Below are 22,262 nucleotides of genomic sequence, written 5' to 3'. Positions count from 1 at the left end.
TTATTCATTTAAGCACTAATGTCTAATATACTAATTTTATCAGTTCAAATCAGTTCATATAGTCACAAAATTAGACCTCTGTGCTAAACATAAACACAATTTTTCTTCCTGTTGTCTGCAACAGACAAATTTATAGGACTGAATCTAGTACCATAGAAATATCCCTTGAGAACATGGATTTTTATTTCCCAGAATTGTTTCAACATAGGTTAATAATATAAATAAGGCTAATGTGTATCATCTGTTCTGTGGAGTATGCCTGGCATACTCCATGTTAGTGGTGACTTCCACCAGAAGAATGTTAAAACAGCTGTCAAATGAGCTACAATTTCTGAATATTGTATTGAGGATGAAATCTAGAAGTTGCAATACTTTTGCCAAAAAAGTGTATTTTTCATATATTTTTCATTATTGGTTTGTGTAAGTATTGTTTACGTCAAAAGATAATGAAGAAACAATATGTTTTACTCTTCTGGAATGAAAGCAATACACAGGTCTCCATAGCTGTGGTATAAATTTTCTACAGTGTATTCTGTTATAACAGATTCTATTCTTTATTAAATTATATTCTAAACAATGTTTTTTTCCAGCCTCCAGTAACTAAAAACCTAGTAACTAATTGCAAACCTGTGACTGACAGAATTCGTAAGGCATACAAGGACAAAAACAAATATAGGTATGTTACAGTCCTGTGAAAAGCAACTTTCATAGAACAATAGGAAGATTTGTGAATCTTTATTTTAAGGTACCGTCTAAGGTTTAACAGCGGAACTGAAGAAGCACACTGCTAACTATTCACGTCTCTTTCATTGTGTAAGATTGTGGGATTTTTTTTCCATAGCTTTAGTAGGCTAAAGATTTCCATGCTAAACCTTGGGCCAGATCCCAACTCTGTAGTACAACAGTAAGAAGCTGGACTATCTTTAGACAGCTATAACAACCTATAATAATAACTATATTAATCAAGTATATACATTTAGTGAGGGCAGTTAGAGCAGCATAGAAGGGTGGTAAGAGTTTCTCATACTTAGAAATTTTAAATTGTAAATCTTCTTTGTCCTTGTTTCCTCTACAGAAGTGGTTTAGATTTTTGTGTGTTTTTTTTTGTTTGTTTGTTCTTATTTAAAAAAAAAAAAAAAAAAAAAAGGAAAGCATTTTATCTCTAACTACCTTGCACTTTTCTTGCAAGGTAGAGAAGTGACAGGTTGGGACGGGTAAAACAAAATGGTTCCCGTCCCCTTTTGGAAAGAGCAGAACAAACCGTGACTTGACTTAGGTTTGTTTGAATAATCGTATTTGAGCAGATCTTCCTGAGACATAGGTTCAGGCAGATCTGTGCTATCTGAAAACGGCAAACCAATGAAGTGATGCTGAGGCTGTTTGCTGGCATGGAGCTGACAGCTGTGTCCTGCCCACTGCCTCACCAGCGGTGTTGGATGGGCAGAGTGGTAGAGCTTCTCTGAAGGATGTGGCTTTGCCCCAGGAGTGGTTACAAAGTCAAGCAGTTCTGTAGGATGAAGGAAAGTTACAGATATCGCTTAGGGCAGCTTTGGGGCACTGTTACACACGCATTCACAGTACCTCAAGCTGTGCTGTATGCTTTATAAATAATTCCCTTCCCAGGAGAGTTTACAATGAAACTGCAAAGCTGACACAACAAATGAGATTGAATAATGTTGAGGCAGGGGTAAGGATTTGCTGTGCTTAATGATATAAATCAGCTTAAGGTACATGTGGTTCTTAAGCTTTAATATTAAATAATTGCATTATTAATGTGGTGAGCTTTGTAGGTAGAATTCTTTCTCACATGAGACTTCACAAACAGGCAGTATATTTTCTTGTATGAACATTAAGATGCGGTAGGTGCATGTACACCTCCACATGAAAAATAAGTATGGTACCTCTAGTAAGACTGCTAAACGGGGGCAAGTGCTTTTCCACACTGGGGACATCGTTCAGAGATGCAATATTTCTGCATGTCGTATACAGCTCATTGTTTTGTCTGTAAGCTGGGTAATGAGTAGGTAGGTGGGTGAGGAAGGCTTGCATTTGTATTTAAGATTGTAGTTTTATATACGCTTTTGTAACTTGAAGGTTTTTTCTGGGGCCAGTGATTGGAAAATAATGTATTTTTTCTTGTCTGTAGTGTAATTTTAAATTACAGTAGTAAATTTAAAATAAAAAAAATAAGGAAATGTAGCATAAGGTCTACCTTCAGATTCATTATTATTCCCAAAACTTTATTACTATGCCAAAACAATTTGGTTATTAAGTGTGTATTAAAATTGTTCAGTCTAGAATAGGCTACTAATAAATCTATTGGAAAGTGACTCTGTGCGAGAGCATTAGCTGAAAAATGTAAACACATTGATAGAAGTCAAATTCTAATGTTTTGGACAGTCAGATTAGAAATAAGTTCTTCAAATAATAATACTTATTGAACCTGACTAGAGGCTGCTTTAGTAATGTATAGATAATATTTTTTTTTTTTTACAATAAGGTTTGAAATCATGGGAGAAGAGGAAATTGCCTTCAAAATGATTCGCACAAATGTGTCTCATGTAGTTGGTCAGCTGGATGACATACGAAAAAATCCCAGGTATCCTGTTTCTCGATTTGTATGACGTTTTGGGATTTGTTTTCATTTTCTGCTTCAACTGTTTGTGTATTGTAAGTCATTTATTGCAGTGTATTTCTATGCTGTGTTACAGAGCAAGATCAATTCTAATCAAAATACTTCTCGTTGTTTTCTATTTAACAGAAGTGGCTGTTTTCTCTTTTATGCTGGGGGTTATCCAATTGTTTTCTATTACATTTTTATATGTCTAGAACCTTTGAAGTTGTATTGAAAAACTTCAACTATTTCTGAGGCTTTCATTTTTGTAATTCTAGAGTTTATATAGTTTATGCTGCAGGCAAATTTATATTGAAGGAGTGAAAATTTTGATCTGCTTTATGTTTAAATTATTTATGTGTTTATATGTATGTTTAAATATGTTTAAAGTGTTATTATAAAAATAACACTTAAGCATGGACGATTTTATTGCAAAATCTGTTTTGCATATCCACTATGATTTTGTGCTCTGTTACAATGTCACAAGAGGTTTGTTTGTTTGTTTGTTTGTTTATATTTGATGAGAAATGATCCAAAGCTAGAGGTTAGTCCTCTTGTTTCTTTACATTGCAGTGGAGAAGCACGTGGATACCCGATTCTGAGAGCAGACTCGGGTCTAGTGCAGCTACTGCATTCCTGTGGCTAATGAGCTGCCAGTTCACGGGAACCAGGCAGGGATAGTCCAGAGTAAACCCTCCAAACACGTACAGCATAGACATCTGGTTGCCATAACCAGATGCTCTGCATAGCATAGCTACTTGATAGCATAGATACAGCCGGCTGTTCTTTGAAGATGGGAGGCATATTTTGTTTTTCTCAGATATGGCAATTTGAATGAATGACTGTTCCCTGCATGTAATTGCCTAAAGCAGGGTTACCAATTGTGCCAGATTCATTACAGTTTGAGGAACAGCGGTAATGCCCTCTGTAGGCAAATTCTTGTGCTGCAGAGTTCTACTCATTTCCAGTTTCATGGAGGAAGCCTGAACTTTGCTCTGCTCTTTGAAAGGGCACACCATGCTATAGAGAATGCAGCTGACCAGAACCACTTCTTTACAAAGGTTAGCAATTACAAGGCATATGTCATCAGATATTATTTCACCCTCTGGGGAAAATGTAAAGGTCTCGTATCTCACAATATAAATAAAGCACATAACCCTGTCCATATGTGGGAAAGGGAATTTTTGTCAGCAAGCACTCAGTCAGAGCAGCCAACGGGACATAGCAGTCTAGCATACTAGCTGCTGGTTTAGTTTCAGTAATTTTCAGTAACGTAAATACTTGTGAGTTTCTTTTGAGAGAAATAACTCTCCAAGAAGCATTATTTGGAACCTATTTATTTTGTCACAGTGATTTCCATATAAACACTATCCAGGTTCTTGTTGTCTGTATTTTGGCTTATTATATGAGTTCAGCTTTAGGTCTGTGATATGCCCATTTTATGTTGTGTTCACAATAACTTAAAGCCTAGGAACAAAACTTTGTCTTCTGTACAGTCTTCTAATGTTTTTTATGATAAGTTTCTCTGAAGAATATAGAACATATACTTAATTGTTAATATTATTATATCTACCTTCTACAGTTTATTATTTAAGGTACTTTACTCATGATAACTTATTTAAAACTACAAAGCTCTTATTGAAATCATAATCCCAGCCTTCTAATTTGCTGTCTGTATCTAGTGGTAGGTTTGGGGATGATGCATATTAGTGCCCGTTAGATGGCAGCATTATATGTGAATAGAAGAGAGAGACCCATAGCTTGTTACTGCATTCCTCAGAGGTGTTGATTCACTGTCAGCCTTGGTGCCCCCTGAATTGAAATCAAATTAACTTAAAATAATGCAATAATAAAGAATGTAGTTAACAGTATCAAATGTATCAATTTGGTTTTAAAAGGGTACTCTTATAAATTTTGTTTAAAAGGTTTCTGTTTGCGTTCTTCGTTTTATTAAAGGAAATACGCTAACAACGCATTTTTCTTTTCTAGAAAATTCGTTTGCCTAAATGACAATATTGATCACAATCACAAGGATGCACAGACGGTGAAAGCAGTGCTTAGGGATTTTTATGAATCAATGTTTCCTATACCTTCCCAATTTGAACTGCCAAGAGAATATCGAAATCGTTTCCTTCACATGCATGAGCTCCAAGAATGGTATGCTACACAGGTTCTCTTCAAGTTATTCTATTGTACTGGCATGTAATTATGGGACATAGTGATACAAGCCCTTTTTTCCCAATATTGTCATGAAGGAGTTACAGATGAAGATGATATGGAAAGATTTAAATGGATTAAAATTTAATGTTAGCAGGATTAGTGTTTTCCTGTTTTTCTGAGTCTAACATTTCATTGATTGTCTGTAACTTATTTCAAATAAAAAGGTGTAGGCTTTTAAATTATTATTATTTTTTTTTTAATAAGAGCAATCAGGGCTTCTGGCTTTTTTATTTATTTATTTAAGTAATATTTGGAATGTGTATTGCAAAGAGGCAATATAAATTCTGGTGGTACCAGTTCTCACTAAGTGACTGTAGTGAGAAATGTTGGCAGAAATAATCAGCTGGATAATTATCAGAGAAGATACATGTACCTCTTTCACATTTTTACATAATGTGTGAAATTTCCATGTGCGTTTACCTCTTCCCATTCTATAAATAATATTTTAACTTAGAAATTGGGAAAGTTGATTATAGAATACAAGCAAAAGGTTGGAAGGTATAGTGATAAAAATGAGACAAGACAGTAATTTTGTTCCTGATCAGCAAACTATGGGAAACAGCTGTTCATGACAGATGAGAAAATACTAGAGGACCTGTAGAAGGAATCAGAAGGGTTGTAGGTGAGAAGAATGGGTGCGATTGTAGTGCTACAAGCCCTGCAAACTGACTTCAGCAGTTAGCTGTAGAAACTTGGGCTGGAGCTGTAGACATATCATTGTCTCTGTTTTTGAGGACAACCACCAGGATGTTGTTAGCTTCACAAGAACACTGTATTTTGACTTGTTTGTGGTCAAAGCAGATTTCTACCAGATTGGTTTAAAGCCTGCTGAAGTGCTGGTGGAAATCCATTTTTAGCTTCAGATGAGTTTTCCACCTTTTTCTTGTATGGTGTTCAATTTTGGTTTTTGCATTGGTTCCAACATAACCAACACCCATAATAGCTCAAGGCTAACAGTAGGTTCAAGATAATACTAAAAGCAAAAGATATGCAGAACTTGAGCCGTATACAGTAAATGTTTTGCTTTTTATAACACAAGTTAAGAGAGAAATAACCATATTTATTTTCTTTGTCTATTTCATGGAAAGTCTTTAAAGTTTATATCTGATTTAGAATATATGCAATTGTCTTTCTGTTTCCATCTTTCTGCAGGAGGGCATACAGAGACAAGCTCAAATTCTGGACCCACTGCGTTCTAGTAACACTTATTGTATTTACAGTCATCTCATTTTTTGCTGAACAGGTAAAAATTTTATCAAATCTTTAACATCTAATACACCGCTGTACCTTCAAGATAATATAAAATGTATTTTTAATGGAATAGCTAGGGTTTTTCCTTCATAAAAGAAATAAGGATGATACATGACTACTGATTAGGTTGCTTCAATTTTTAAGTTGTCATGTCGACATTCATGGAAAATAGTCGTACCTGGGGGGAGGAGAATTGTGTTCCCTTGTCAGCTGTTTTGTGATGGTCAAAAACATCATAAATGTGCTAAATTTGGAACTTCACAATCAGTAATTTTCTGAAAATCTTGGTCTATTAACACACGTTGTCAATAGTGCAAGTAAGCCAATAGGAAGAAAACTTGAGTAGTATCACCACTCTAGTTCTGAGTAAGGTATTGTAGGTGCCTAATCCAAATCTAATTCCTAAGTAACAATGAGGACTCCTATTGAATTCAAAATGCTTTGAATCAGACACAAAGAAAAAACTCCCATTCTGCAAGCATAAAATCATTTTCTTAAACATGATTAATCCTGCTAAACATGGAGGGAGCCAATTGAACAAATCATATGGGTAATTCTTTGCAGGTTGGGGCCTTAAGTAACCCTTTCCGTGGTCTGATGAAGAGGGTGTAATTCTTAAAAGGTTGGCTTTTGACATTTTTTTTTCCTCCGCCTGTAACTTTTTGCATGAATCTTTCCCTTAATTTTCAGCCTTCTGCATACATTAAAAACTCCCCCTGCATAGTAAGTTTATTTTGGAAGGGAGTATTCAGCTCAGTAGGACAGCTAGGTATGTAAATACTGCCAGCTTTGCATTGACCTTTCAGAAACAGAATGTAGCCTGGTTTTATATTACATACACAAATTAACTTTAAAATAATCAGAATATAGGTATACCGTATCTCTCACTTTCTGCTTGTATTCTGGTTATTGAGAAGTACAGTGCAAGTGCCTATGCCTAATAGATGCATTTGAATAACTTCCTATGCAGTGGGGGAAAAAAAAAAAGAATGGACAGTAGTGACTGAATTACCATGGACGGTACAGTTTCTATGGTTTCTAGGATGAAAGGCTGACCAGCTGCACACCTCTAGCCCAGCAGAGAACTAAATATTGTATTTTCTTTCCTCTTCTCAGCTAATTGCACTTAAACGAAAGATTTTTCCAAGGAGAAGGATCCAAAAGGAAGATGGTCATGAACGAATAAAAGTGTAGAAGAGCTTTATTTTGGAGATCAGTCTACCTCAAGATGTGATAAGCATTCAAAATCTCTTTCATAAGTGTCTTTTTATGGTTTGATATTTAACGAAGGTGGTATGAAGAAAAAAAATCATGCATCTACAGTTATGATCTCTGCAGTACTCCGTGATATACAAGCTGCTGGAGCTGTGACAGGAAGCAAAACAAACATTGCAGGAAACCTGCATAGGCAGATTTCAACTGATCTTACTTTACAAACATTAGTTCATGGCCATGTTATCCTTTTTTATAAAAAGGGTTACCTAAAGAATGTAGCTGCATTTATTGCAGTGTATGTTGCCAACTAGATATAATGTTAGAAGGCAAAGTTGTTTGGGATGAGCTCAACAGGTACTTGATCTTGCATTCCGAAACATTTTGCAAATTTCTGTCATTGCTGCTTTTTTTTTTTTTTTTTTTTTTTTAGCCCTATGGGAAAACGAAGGGAATTATGTAACTTGTCATTTACCTTTAGTCTACCCTTAATGATGTTGGCATTCTTTAAAGCACAGTGACAATTCACAACGTTATTTGTAGTATTTAATTGGGATTTGGAATAAATGCAATCTAATTAAAATATACAGTATCAGAACAATTAATTATTATTTTGAAGTTACTTTATATCTTATCTGGTGTATTATATTCCAAAGAATACAATGATGCTGTTTCTTGATTACAAAGAGAGGGTTTTAATCAAATGGAAGTGATTAAGGTATAATATTTTACAAGCATTGTAAATATAAAAGCAAAAGTGCCTCTCTATATGAATGGTTAACTGTTTTAATGTAGCAATGTGTGGGAGAAATGTTTCACTTCAGAAAACAAAATTTATACTGACAAATGAAGCTTTGGTGTTTTTAAATTTCATGGGATTTGGCCCTGTATTTGTCTTGAGACATCAGACTAGTATGATTTTATGTGGGAAAAGATACTGTACGTTTTCAAGCACAAATTTTCAGTGGCATATCTTCATTGTACTAGCAGTATTCAAAGAATGCATTAGTGTTTTTTTTGTAATCAGATGTACAAAATGTATGTGCATATGTATTGTAAGATACTTGTTTGCTTTGAAATCAACTAAAATATGGTAAAAGGTTTGTCTGTTTCTGTTTTAAAGTAGACAAATTCACTCATTTTGATAAATTAGCCATTAATGTTTATAAAGCCCTGCGTTACAAGTTCTTATTTTCTTAAATGTCCATAAGTAATAATTTTAATAATATTTGATGCATGAGTGGATTCTCAAAGTAGAATCAAATTTTTGAGCATTGTAAAGATGCAATCACGCTTGTACATTGCTAGCAAGATATATAACATTATATATAATGCTGAAACATATAAATATGTAGTTTAATTCACAGCTGGCCAAGGGACTGGAAAACAAGTGTTTTGAAGGGGTTATTTAGTCTGGAGTCTGGAGTTATTTAGTAGAGGAGGCAGAGGGGAGACTTCATCACTCTACAATTACCTGAAAGGAGGCAAGGCGGGTGTCAGTCTATTTTCTCAGGTAACAAGTGATAGGATGTGAGGAAATGGCCTCAAGTTGTGTCAGGGGAGGTTTAGACTGCACTTTAGAAAGAACTTCTTTATTGAGAGGGTGCTTAAGCATTGAAATGGACTGCCCAGAGAAGTGGAGTCGCTATCCCTGGAGGTACTTAAGAAATGTGGGCACAGCACTAAGGGGACGTAGTTTAGTGATGTAGCTCAGTATGTCAGATTGATGGTTGGACTTAGTGATCTTGAAGGACTTTTCTAATCTAGGTGATTCTGTGATTCTACTTCAGACTAGGAAAAAACGAGAACTTTCAAGAAATACAAGAAAGCTTTGATACTTTCACTTTTTCAAGTTTTATTAGGATTTATTTTTTTTTTTAATATTTGCCATTCTAATCAAATTAATTGGGAGAAAAAGGGTTGAAATTTTAAGGCCGTCTTCTTGATGAAGTGATGTACAAATAAAACAGTTTGCATACATAGGTCAGGCAAGGCCTTTTTGTTTAAGCAAAATTTGAAAGTAGAGATACAGCATTTCATTTAACTAAAGCGAAAATGTCCAAAAGATGTTGGATTAACTTTCTGACAAGTATCCACTGAAAATCACAGCTAACATTTGTGAGCATGTTAGATGTAAAAAGAAAACAAGCAAGCAAAGCAAGATAACAGGTGAACAGGATTCCAATGGGATAGCAACAAATTGCTCACCCAGGTGCTTGCTCTCCCTCCAGCAGGAATGGGGGAGAGGATTGGAAGAGTCAAAGAAAGAAACACTTGTGGGTCAAGAAAAAGACAGTAATAAGCGAAGGGTGTGTGTTTCGTAAGAAACAAAAAACCCAGCTGAAAGGGTTTGCTCACCAACTCCCACAGGCAGCCCCAGCCACTCTGAGGATCATCTGTGTTGGAGAGACTATACCCCCAGCTTTTATTGCAGAGCACGATGTTACAGGGCACGGGATAACTCTTCAGGTCTGCTGTGTCTCCTTGCTGTGGGGACACAGAGGGTAACAGGATGCCTGGGTTCTGCACAGTTGAATCTACCATGTGTTACCAGTGCTGTTTCAGTCAGCAGTCATGGAGTACAACATCATCCAGGCTGCTGTGAAGAAAGTTAACTCCGCTCCAGCCAGGCACAGTGTAAGTACAATATTGGAAAAAGCTTAAGCTCAGTTATGGAAATGCCAACAGGTAAGACTTCTGAAGTTGCTGAGGGTAAGGATGAGACAAACTTAAAATATTTCTAGGATTTTTTATTTATATTTGGTAAGTAACGAACAAAATAAATCACTTAGGAGGACAGAAGATCATGTGAGAACAGTAGAAAAAAATCTGAAACAAAGCATGTAATTCGTTGAATTAAGTTGGCTAGAGAACTACTACCCGTTTGGATTCACTTACTGAAAAATCCTCCTAAGCCGTCATGCCCTGGACTACATACACCACAACAAAATGTTTAGTGGGCATTTTGTTGCCCGAGGGGGAGCTGGAAGCCGTTTCTAACCAAAGGAAAAGCGGCCGGAGCTGGGCCGCCTCCCACCTCCTTCAGCGCCGCCTCAGCAGCCATGGCCGCGCCCCGGCCGTCTGCCCCTTCCCGCCCATTTTTCCCGCCCTTTTCTGGTGAGTGGGGTGAGGGAGGGGGCGCTGAGGTGGGGCCGCGTCTCAGCAGCCGCCGCCATCGGCCCGGGGAGGGAGCGTGAGGGGCCGCGAGGGGATAACGGGGGAGCTGTGGCCCCGGGGGCGAGGGGTCGAGGCTCAGCAGGCTGCCTGCTCGCCTGAGGGAGCGAGGGAGGGCGTGAGGTGACCCCTGCCGCCGGGGGGTCCCCTCCTTGTGAGGTGGAGGGAGTGGGAAGGGGTCCCCGCCGCGTGAGGTGGAGTGAGCTGGAAAGGGACCCGCCAGTGGCATGGGGATGGCGATGGGGAAGGGTGGTGAGGTGGGGAGTAACGGCCGGGGCTGGGACACCATCGTGCCCCTCAGCCTTTGAGGCCACTGTGGTTTCCTCCCAGGGCACCAAGGCTGTGGTGGAAGCAGGTGGGTTCACCTGGTAAAATGCCCCACACGTGAACGTGAGACTCACTCAACTAACACTTTTTTCAGGTCTTTTTGTGCAGGGAGAAATAAGGAGGTGAGTTCCTCTGAAAAAGAGCATTAAATCTGCATCTGTGGTTTGGGAATATTTGCATCAGCTAAAGCAAGGAGCTACACAAGATGGGCGAAAGCTGTGTGGGGTTGCAAGGCTGTTTTAAGGTTTCTAGAGGAATTGGGGAGTTTGTGCTTTGCACACTGATTTTTCAGTGAAGTACATGTTGGTATGCAAGATAAAATATGTGTTAGTAAGTATATTTTCATGCAGTTTAAAGTTGAAGAGGGATTTTTTATATATGTATTTTTCTTTGGCAGCACGATCAGATGTGTTTTTAAAACTAAGGATTTAAGGATTTTTAAAATTATATGTCATTTTAAATTTATATTGAAAGGCTTTGTACCTCCTATCAGGGGAAGATAAGAGAAGAAATACTGCAGTAAGGATACTGTATCCTGCTATTTTCTGTTACCTTGGTGTATCTCATGATGAAGTGCTAAGGAAAAGGCTTGCTTTTATCATTCTCACATTTAATGGCTACAATTATTCTCTTCTAAATAAATACATACTCCATAAATACTTGTAAAATAATACACATACTATATAAAAATAAGTGATATTAAAGTGTGTTTTTTTTTAAAGTGTATATGTAGAAACACAAATATGCAAGCTACATCAGAAACACATAAAGAGATGTAATGGCTAATAATAAAGCTAATTCAGAAAGTGAAAAGTGACCAGGATTTTTAAAAACTACATGTGTGTGTTTATTTGTCTGTCTAGCATAGCATGGGTTATAGAACCAGATTGTTTTTCATCTTTTATCGCTTATGTATTTTGCAGGACAAGATATTAGTGTAGCTCTTTGGGAATCTGGTATCAAATCTGATAAAACATAAAATAAACATGGAAACTGAGCAGACAGGCACCTTAAGAGCACTTTCTTAAGAGCATAGTTTACTTTTCAACATACGAAAGTATGATCCCACTAGCCCTGCTATTTTTGACCCTGTTCTTAAAAGCACACTGATGGTTAATCCTGTGACGTACCTCAAAAATATAACAGTTTGACTGCTTCTTGTCCTTACAGGTGGAGATTGTTACAGGGGTGTAAATAACAAACAAATCAATGTAAATATGAAAACACATTCATCTTCCTGTGGGAAAAGTTATGTTTCAGTGCTATGTTTCAATAGGAAGAAAATCTCATTATGGCACCATCGGGAAGAAAGCATTCAGGAAAAGCTGGTAAACCAGCACAGGAGGATCAAGCGATACCTCCCTATGACTTTCCAGAGGAAGGAAAAGAGCTGAGTGGATCAGAGGAAGATATTAGAGAAGGTGCTTACATTATTATTTTTTTAAAAAAAGTTTATGGTATTTCTAACTATAAATAGATGAGAATATATCATGTGTTAGCAAGTGCCTGAGCAAGCATGGTTCCTTATGTTTGTGACAGCCTCCTATTGCATGGTGTTGATTGACTGGTAAGAGAACACATCAGAATAGCTCTGTGTGGTACCCAGTTAGGTCTTAAACTTAGAGGTAACGCCTGCAATAGAGTAGAATCTTGTTACCTTATTTTGTTACCTTATTTTAATGCCATCTTCTTCTATCACCTGGCTGCATATAATGCCATGGGATCAGGACAGAAGAGAAAAGCTCTGCTCACTTGTGTTGAGTGAGGTCGGATAGGTTAGTAGGAGTCTTACGCTGGGAGGTTTAAGAATACTTAGGAAGACTGCACAGAAGAATGGAAGAGGTAGAGCCAGCTCTGAGGAAAAAGAATAGAAGTCAACCAAAGACTTCGTTTAATTTTGAGGGAGTGTCATGGAGAGTGGACTTAGCTTAAAAAATAGTTGTAATTCATCAACTGATGGATGTTGTCTTTCAGCAGTCATGTCTGGGCTTTTTTTCTCTCTGTTTCTCCCCTTCTTCAGTTGTCCAGACTAAATCCTTTACTTCGTTTCAATGAGATACTGCAGTGTGGGGGCAAATGATGAAACCAGCATCAGGAGTATTTCCACTGAGTTTTGCTATGCTGCTTTCTGTGAAACATCTGACAAGTCTAGTCAGTGTGTTCTAAACTTTAAATAGGAATGGCTATCAGATTTATGTTATTTACTATATGGATCAAAATGTACATTCCTACAACTTCTTGAATGAGAGGGTTTGCAAAATGTGGAACTGGGGAGAATCACTTTTAATTTATATAATCTGCCAACCGAATTTCTGTAAGGATATCTGAGCAACTTTATGCTATAGAAATGTCTGTTGTTTTCAGGACAGCGCTAATGCATACTGATTTCAAACAGTACATAGTTTTATTTGTTAAATTTGTATTGTTTCATATTTTGGGTACCCTATGTTTCTGTCTTGAATTGGCTTGATTCCCCCCAAGCCAACCCTCCCCTTCAGTAATGGAAATCTGTCAACCAAGGATTTATTAATTTATTTTGAAAGAACATATATACTTGTCTGTGGTTTTGCTACTTTAACGGTCACAGGACGTTTAAATTCTTGCAGATTGGCTTTTCAATTTTTAGATTATCTTTAGCTTTCTAATGGTTGTTTTATTGTGAGTTGGGGGTATTTGTGTAGTAGTGGACTGAAAAACTGGTTGAGACCATCCTCAAGGAACTCAAGGCAGGGCCAACTCAAATCTAGTCTTGTAGAATTCATCACCATCTATCAACTCTTCACATTCAAAATTTTGGGAGCTGTATATGTAAAATATAAAAAATATATTTTTGTTAATCTTTCTGAAATTTACATTAAGGTGAAACACCAGTAATGGAGAAGCATGGCAAGAAAAGACCTTTGGTGACTACTCATGTGGTTCCAGATGATGTCGGGTAAGAATGTCTTTTTTCAAAATAAGTGAGTCTTAAGTAGACATTTTGTTCAGTTAGTCAGTATGCTTCATTCAGGACCCTTTAAAGGCCTAATACTGCCTTTTTATTGGGGAGTAAGTTAATAGATTGTAGTAAACTTTTTGAACATCAAGAAATTAGTCTAGAAAGAGAACTCTTGCAGGAAGTGAAGAGGAGTAAGTGTTATTTTTTTTTATTTTGTAAAACAGTAGCAGCTTTATCATTGCTTAAACTATCAGGCACATGAATAAAATTAGTTTTAAGCCTACATATTAGGTCTTATTCCAAAGTGGAAATGGTCAAAAAAAGTTTTTAAACTATTTTTTAGGGGTGAAGTACAGAATATGCTGGAGAGATTTGGAGGTAAGTACGTTTACATTGTAATACGTTGAAAAATAACTAGAATTTAACATACAGAATTGACAGTAATCCGTTACCATAAAATAACTTCTGAGATTTGCATAAAATAGCCAGTATTTGTAGCATTGGTTACAGTCAGTTTTCAGAAAAGAGCTAATATTTAATACATCTAAATGGACCAGATGGAAAGAGAGAAGGGAATAACTGCATATAAAGAGAGTGAAAAGTATTGGTCTAAACTAATTATACATGAAATAGGGAAAGAAGCATGAGTGCTTTTGATTATCAGTTCCCACTTCAAGATGCAGTTTAAGAGGTGGTAATTATATGGCAGAGAGAAGAGACTGTGAGTTAGAAAGCTGTTGTTCTTACTTAAATAATTTGTTACGGTGAAACAAAAGAGACCGGGGAGTGCAAGACAGGAGTGAGAAATTAGGGGCATGTAAATATGAAGATAAGCAGATAAACAGGAAAAAAAAAAATCAAATTCATGGTAAGGAACAGCTGCAGCCTGTAGTTGTGAAAAGACTGAACTAGAGAGAAGCTTGTACTATGAATCTTCAGGAATCTAGAGGATAGGGAATCTGTAGAAATGAGAATTTCTGCAGTCAGGAAGAGGAGTACAAAGTTTGTAGCAGAGCCAAACAACGAGGGTAATGCCAGTCATCTAGTGATGAGAGATTTATTCACGTTGCCTACTTGATTTAATTAAGCCATAGTGAAATGAAATCCTCAGATGGCTTTGCTTAAAATTCAAAGTGTCGAGTTGAATTCTAGCTAGCTGACAGATTAGAGAAAAAGCACATTTCACCTGCAAAGAATTTGTAATACACTTCACAGATAGTGGAACCAAAGCATCAAAAAGGAGTGGAAAGAAGGGAAAACATCTTAATGCCAGTGTTGCTTACTCAATAGGTGGTTGATTCTTGTATGTGTATGAAAATGCTGTGCACAGTCATTGTTTGCATGTAAAGCTTAAGGTGAAAGAGCTCACGGAATTTATTAGTTCATGAATTAAGAATTTGCGCAGTTAAGGTGTACGTTAGTATGCTATTGTAGATCTAGCAATCTAGACAGGAGAAGAATTTCAAAGTCTAATTTTAAAAGCTGGGATTGCTTGTTATTGAGGACTTAAAAAAAAAAAAAAAAAAAAAAAAAGATGGAAATTTAAAGAAACAGAGCTCAAAAATAATAGGGTTGGCATTAGCAGAAGCAGATGCCTCACCAAGTTAGAGAGACAGATTTGACAGATGTTTCCTGAAACCTACAATGGAAAGGAAAAGCAATTCCTGTCTTAATCTTAAACTAGCTGTGCCTTGTTTGTTAATCTCCAAAGATAAATTAAAATGAAATTGACATACTAACAGACATTAACCCAAATATTTCTTAAAAAGTACTTAAGGAGTCTTTCTGAAGTATGAGAAACAGTTTGTCATTCAGTCATTCAATATATGGACAGTGATAGTAATCCCATGCTACCTCTAATTTATTTCTGAAATCTGTGAAATGTGATATAACTGCTTCTTCCTATTAGAACACACCTCATTTGCTTTTCCAAAGCATATAAGGTCATCAGCATCTTTAAGAAAATGCACAACAAATGTTGGTATGCTTCATTTCTAAATATTCTTTCATTCTAGCTGACATTAACAAAGCTCTCTTAGCTAAGAGGAAAAGATTAGAAATGTATACGAAAGCTTCACTCAAAACCAGTAACCAGAAAATTGAACATGTCTGGAAAACACAGCAGGAGCAAAGGTAACATTTACCATTGTTTTTTAAACCTGTGAAGTCATATTCTTTTTTGCATCACAGCTCTGAGTTGATTCATCTTCTTACAGTTAAATAGCAGTAGTAATCTAGTAGTTAAACACCGACTGCGGTCCCTTTTTCTGTAACCTCAAATTCTGTCCTCTTGGGTTAAACTGTCAGTAACATTTTAGCATAACACTTTCTCTTTTGAATGAAGTTTAAAGTTTGGAATTTTGAGAGTAAATACCTTATACAACTGATTTCACTTCTTTCTTTTTTTAATGTTGTTGTTACAGAAAATTACTTCAGTGATTCTTGTCTTTCAAAACTGTTTTTTTCTCTCATTTAATTTCAAACTTTGTATTTGAAAATGTATTTGCTTAGGAAAAGTTTTACACCTTTTGGTTAGGAAAGAAAGTAATTTTCATACTGGAGATTAGATTCATCTGAATTAATATTACCTTACCTTTTAAGGCATACGTAGTTACTACATCTGATACTAGAAGCAGAGCAAAATTGAAAAAGGAGACAGATAAAACTGAAAGTCTGCAACACTTGCAACTTTTTGTTTTTATATATATTTTTGAAACTTGCATTAACAAAACGTGAATTTACACAGAGAAACTAAAGCATAATGAACTAATGAATGAGCTGATCGATTTTTCATTATAAATGCCTTGTGTTAAATCCAAGATCTGTAATGGGATAAAAAACAAAACAAAACAAAAAGTAAATCTCAGAAAAGCTAACATTCTCTGTTAAAAAGTCGTTTGGTTTTATAATTTTTTAACCTGAATTTTGTATATGAGTGCTGTCTCTTCATATGTATATAATTTACATTCAGTTAGGGGAAAAAAAAGTATACGTATTGAATGATAATTTTTTCAAAACATACAGTAGGTTAGGACTTGATTCATAATAGCATCTTTATCTATGCCAGCTCCTTTTATTCCATTCCATGTGCACAGAACCTTATCTTTCTTCACAGCATTTGTAATACTTACAGCTAGTGTCTGTTTATAGGCAGAAGCTCAATCATGATTTCTCCCAGCAGTTCGTGACTTTATTTCAGCAATGGGATGTAGATGTGCAGAAAGCAGAGGAACAGGAAGAAAAACTTGCGGTGGGTTTCCAGCACAGGAATTGTTTCACAGTATAATCACAAGGAGTGAATAGTGTTGTTCAGACACCCATGTGAAAGTGCAGAAATTTAAAATAAAATAAAATAAAAATACCTTACACACATATCTCTTGATCAAAAAATTCACTCAGGTTTGGTGGTTCTTAAACCGTAAATGTTTAAGTTTTGGGATATATTTCAAAGTGGAGAGGGGTGCAGTGCTTTATTTCAAGTTTATAGATGGGAGTAAATGATGCACTGAGTCAGAACATGGCTTGAGAAAAGCCTAGATGGTTATGGAGAACCAGATGTGTTGAATCTGTGCACCCATAGACTTTGGGTAAAGAGACAAAGGAACACAGGAAAGTAGTTGTCCTTAAGCATGGCATTGCTTAAAAGTATGCCTCTGTACCACAAATGCATAATTTGATGTCTAAAGGGGATAGAAGCTACACAGTGAAATTTAAACACATACTATTGCTGTATTTGTACTCCCAGAATGTTTGCAAGTTGTGCTTTTCCCTAGTCAGTACATTTCCCTGGGATACTCAAGAACTGTGTTGGCTAGCAGCCCTCAGGATCCCACAGAGAAAAATTCAGGTTGGAAAGGACCTCAGGGGACAACTCAAGGCTTAATCCAGTCTTCAGTCTTTCTTTTATTACCAAGAACAAGGATACCTCCCCAGGCAGGGATCTACATTGTAGGACCCAGACTGCCAGTGAAGGCAGAATTTTTGATTCTGACAAACGGCATCAGTTTTGCTGTCAAAGCACTTTTGGTAAACTAATAACATGATTTATTTTTTTTTCTTCAGAACATGTTTCGTCAGCAACAAAAAGTTTTTCAACAGGCAAGAGTAGTTCAAAGCCAGAGACTGAAAACCATTAAACAACTGTATGAGCAATTCTTGAAGGTACAGTAAATTTTCTTCTTACAAGGCAGCTGATCCATACCACATCGCTTAGGAAGGCTGTATTAGTTCAGCCTTTACAAAATACAGACTTAAGGTTCGCTTAAGGAAAACAACAGCTTTGCGTAAATATTCATGCTAAAGCAGCCTGGGACACTCAGATATTTTTGCCACAAGGGCACGCTTCTGGCAGGACCCCCAGGTCCTTTTCTGTGGAGCTGCTTTCCAGTTGGGCAGCCCCCAGCATGTACTGGTACATGGGGTAAAGTCTGGCACTTTCTAACAAGCCTTAATTTCTATTTGAGTCATTTCCTAACTGGCCCCGTTTTGAAATTTTTTATTTGTGGTATCTGTTTTTTTCCAAGTCACGCAGAGCCACTCTATTTTAAATTTATTTTTCAATGCTTAGTTTAAAATGGTTGAAATTTGCAGAGGATATTACAGAAATCTTAATAATAACCATTTCAAAATGTCAACAATGTCTTCATCAAAGATGAAAAACTGTATTACTATGAATTTTCTCCTGAGAGAATATCAACAGGTAAAAAAGAAAACAAGCCTCAAATCAGCTTAACTTTAAATACAAGCTAAAGAAAAGGCAGCTATGTACATTAGTTAGGCATAACTGTATGTGCAAAAGGGAAGATAACCAGTGAGCTTTACCTTAGCTTATTTGGAGTGTAGTGTGCAAAGAGGAGCAAATTCAACATTTTCTATAGGCCTTATGTCAAGTTTCTAAGGTTGTCATAATATTAAACTGTACCCCTATCATTCCTGACAGGTATGTGTCTAATCTCTTCTTGTAGAACCCTTATGCATATTGAAATGCAGGATATCAGCTGGGACCTCCCAGATGCTGAGTGGAAAGGACTGTTTCCTTTGCCACGTGCATATTTTTTAAACAGTAATGTGGAGTGGAGCACAAAGTCCTATAGAATTTCTCTTTCAAGTTCATGACAAAATTCATCTGTGATTATCACTGCTGCCATAAAAATTGAACTTAGTCTGAAAAATTGTTTGTTTGTTTAAATTAACCCTGAGACATCAAGCAGTTTTGAATTAAGATTATCCTTAACTGCAGAGCATGGAAGAACTAGAGAAAACCAATGAAAATCTTCTAGCTGGTGCACAAAATGAACTTCGCAAAGAAATGGCTATGTTGCAGAAGAAGATTATGATGGACACTGTAAGTATCAGGTTTACGAAGAACTTAAGTTAAATACAAAAATAGAACATTCTGTAAAGAAGTCATTTGACATTCATTTAATTAGATTAAGGAATCATTGGTTTGGCATTTGTTCAGTATTATCTCCTTTTCTTGTAACAGCAACAGCAGGAGATGGCAACTGTTCGCAAGTCTCTTCAGTCCATGTTATTCTGATGGCTCAATGGAGAAACAACTTGTACCTAAGTAACATGATACAAGTATAGGCATTAGCCGTAGAGAAGTTACCTTGAGATGATTTAAATGTTTTAAAGTTCCCATTAAATGCTTTAATGGATTGTTCTAACCTTATGTCTGATAATCTTTTGAGAAGGCATATTGGGAAATTTATTACTTTGGGGAGGGGGGAGAGGTAGCAAACCCAGAACTAATTTCCTGTCTGTCCAATCTTTAACTACTTAATATGCACTTTCAACAGCATTGGACTGTTTGCATTGTATCACTTTCTATAATGCCAAATTCAAACAGGTAGAATTGATGAAAAATGTGTTCCCTAAGTCTTATATAATAACTTTATACATTGGTGCACTACAAATAGAAGCCTTTTTCAAAGGCTACAGATTCAAGATTTTCGTAGTTTCAACATCTAGCCTCCTGAGCTGTCAGCAGTTATAAAGGTTCATAGACTATGACATAGCTCATGTAAGATTGTTTAGTGATGTGTATTATAGTAAATTAAATCGTTAGGCCTTTTATCAGTACAGGCATTGTAATATCTTTGTACCAGTAAGATTGATTAACTGTTATTTGTCCAAATGTAGGTTTCTTTAGTTGCACAATGAGCTTAATACCACAGCTTTACATGACATCTGCTAAAGTAAGCTTAATTAAACATTGTTATGAATTTCTTGTAGACCACTGCTGAAGTAATCTAGCTCACTTATTTGGTACAAGCTATTAAAAGGCTTGAGATGGAATAGTAATTTTTGCAATTTCAAATGATTAGCAGTTCAGGGAGGCCTGATTTAAGGATAAAGCATTTATCTTTCATGTATCTCATTACAGTCAATCAGTACAAATTAAACAGCCAGACTAGCCTGTGTGCAGTTTGTTTTTATAGCAAGCCATTATGTCCAAATATCCACTTTTACAAATTAGGCAGTTCCTAAAATACTTAGTTGTTAGACTGAACATAATCGTAGATAACACAAAAGCCACCCATACATGCAAATGTGGTGATTTTATAACAATGTATTTCAAAAGCAGTCCATACAGCTTCTTCTCCTGCAGAATCCAGTTATCTGATGACAGTTCATAGGTTTGGGGAGGCAGATTAGGGATAGCTAAATTTTCTGTGAGTTAGCTTGCAACTGAAGTTGAGCAAGTAGCCTGTATGGAGCTGTTTTGTTCTGTGTCTGACAGGACTCAGACAGAGCAAACACAGAAATTACATTGCTAGAATGATGTATGAGGTAGTATGGGCGTGGTGGGAATCAGGTAACTACTGCTGCTAATTTGAGCAGTGGTGCTCAGGTTCAGTATTTAAGGATGTCTAGATGATGCCACAAAATACAGTTTAACAGTTTTTGCTTCCAATCTTCAGTACTAGGTTATTTGTTACTATTATTTTTTTTCTGATTTCTGCAGTAGTTTCCTATCATTTAATTTCTTTACTTCTGTCATATCTTTAAAAGCACTTATTCCTTTTACTACACTACATTTTTGAGGTTTCAGGGGAACCAAACCTTCTCATTCTAAAAAGTTGCCTATGCATGTGCTTTTACCAGGTGATTAACTTTTTTATAGCATTCAGACAAACTGACCTGGCCTTCACCATTTTCCCTTTTATTTAGCCATGACCTGCATTTAGGTTAAGTTCAGGTGTAGATGCTGTGTCTTTCCCAGCCTTGAACAGGAACAGTAGGGCTCATCTGGAAAGGACTGAACTCCTAATCTATATTTAATTGGCATGCTGCTCCTTTGGCAGTAACTTGTACAAATATCCCTCTGATATGTCACTATTTCCTTCTTAGACAGAAATGTACATTTTTTTCCCCACTTTTGAACTTCTTTGAACACCTCAGGCAGTCTTCTTGGATTAACATGTAGCAGCTAGGAAGCTGCAGCAGTAATATTTTTAAAACAAATTATAGCATTCTTTATTGTACAGTTCAGGAAGGTATTTATGAACTTACAGCTCAGCTACATGGCAGCAAATAAAAGTGGTAACGAACACTTACGTTCAACAGCTTTTTTACAAAAATAGTATTCACATATCACCTCTTTGAAGGAGCTTGAGCTTAAGCTGCATTTGTGTGCAAAGTGTGATTTACTAGCACAGACAAGAAGCTACTTTTCTTCAGCTTTTTGCTAATGAAAAGAAGAAAGGCTGATACTAGGCCTGACTGTCTCTTTTGGAGAGTTTTACTATGCAGTGGATTTTAGTTCCTTGCAGTTTTGTTTGGATAAAGTACAGTGGTAGTTACAAGATGGATTACAAGGTAAATTAATACAGCAGTAGCAAACATACTTCAGAGGGAATTAATTATACATAAGTAGGTTGCATTGTCACAGTTAAACAGTCACTAAAGTTTGTCAAAGAACTGATTCATTCAACTTGTGCAGTTTCACAGACATAAATTAAGGTAGGTAAAGCCAGTGTCCTCACAGTACCCAGCTACCTACAGTCTAGATAATGGAGCACAAGGAGGCAAACCTTATTACGGCCACAAAACCAGAAACTGTACTTGGAAAAAAAATAACCAAGCTACAACTGTTATTTAGTAACAGCAGGTTATATACTTAGAGACCAGAGACTGCATGAATCCTATAGGCACTCACAACAGTATTTTGGAGTAGAGGGTAGTTTCCCTGTTCCATACTTCCTCCATCATAATACCAAAACATTACTAGTTTTACCTCATGGATGCCTCACTTTAGCAGCTTTGACAATGCCGAACTGTATTCACTGATGCCTCTTACTACCACTTCACAGCAGAAGACTTTAGAAACTAATGCTAGAAGATTAGTCACTTGGTCTAAGAAAAAGTGAAACTCCTCTTAGAATTCTGGTTGGTAGCACCGTGGTTTGCAATTTACATTCCCCAGACCAGAACATTATTAAGGTTACCTAACAGGAAACAACAAAAGTTTCGATTGTAAAGTAACAGCTGCAATATCTAGAACATAGGGGGAAGTAGATC

The 22,262-nt window shown here is 36.5% G+C and overlaps 3 protein-coding genes across 16 annotated transcripts in view; 2 read left to right on the top strand and 1 right to left on the bottom strand.

Moving 5' to 3' along the window:
* GNPTAB (N-acetylglucosamine-1-phosphate transferase subunits alpha and beta) overlaps positions 1-8,400 on the top strand; it is a 43,577-nt gene extending 35,177 nt beyond the window's left edge. Inside the window, exons 17-22 of one of the 2 annotated variants that reach the window (XM_084519859.1) lie at positions 591-676; positions 2,501-2,599; positions 4,604-4,771; positions 5,987-6,077; positions 6,650-6,707; positions 7,202-8,400. In XM_084519859.1, coding sequence (XP_084375985.1) covers positions 591-676; positions 2,501-2,599; positions 4,604-4,771; positions 5,987-6,077; positions 6,650-6,697 — 492 coding nt within the window. In that variant the 3' untranslated portion in view covers positions 6,698-6,707; positions 7,202-8,400. The remainder of the gene's footprint in view (positions 1-590; positions 677-2,500; positions 2,600-4,603; positions 4,772-5,986; positions 6,078-6,649; positions 6,708-7,201) is intronic. The other variant, XM_084519858.1, reaches the window with a different exon arrangement.
* A 129-nt stretch (positions 8,401-8,529) lies between these two features.
* Positions 8,530-19,405, top strand: SYCP3 (synaptonemal complex protein 3). 12 transcript variants are annotated; one of them, XM_084519908.1, is made up of 10 exons: positions 8,530-9,934; positions 10,893-10,920; positions 12,075-12,219; positions 13,658-13,733; positions 14,080-14,114; positions 15,752-15,869; positions 16,887-16,986; positions 17,799-17,897; positions 18,976-19,080; positions 19,222-19,405. In XM_084519908.1, the coding sequence occupies exons 3-10, from the start codon at positions 12,090-12,092 to the stop codon at positions 19,273-19,275; spliced, it is 717 nt and encodes a 238-aa protein (XP_084376034.1). In that variant the 5' UTR covers positions 8,530-9,934; positions 10,893-10,920; positions 12,075-12,089; the 3' UTR covers positions 19,276-19,405. The 12 variants fall into 12 exon arrangements, with proteins under 12 accessions (XP_084376034.1, XP_084376028.1, XP_084376031.1 ...); XM_084519902.1 differs by lacking the exon at positions 8,530-9,934 and adding an exon at positions 9,941-10,490; XM_084519906.1 differs by lacking the exon at positions 8,530-9,934 and adding an exon at positions 10,401-10,414.
* Positions 19,130-22,262, bottom strand: part of CHPT1 (choline phosphotransferase 1) — a 20,717-nt gene continuing 17,584 nt past the window's right edge. For both annotated transcript variants that reach the window (XM_084519881.1, XM_084519882.1), the window contains one exon: positions 19,130-19,301. In XM_084519881.1, coding sequence (XP_084376007.1) covers positions 19,257-19,301 — 45 coding nt within the window. In that variant the 3' untranslated portion in view covers positions 19,130-19,256. The remainder of the gene's footprint in view (positions 19,302-22,262) is intronic.

Source organism: Aythya ferina, assembly GCF_964211825.1.
Source record: "Aythya ferina genome assembly, chromosome: 1".
Taxonomy (NCBI): domain Eukaryota; kingdom Metazoa; phylum Chordata; class Aves; order Anseriformes; family Anatidae; genus Aythya; species Aythya ferina.
The sequence above is the reverse complement of the archived record's forward strand: the minus strand, read 5'-3'. Positions and strand labels throughout refer to the sequence as shown.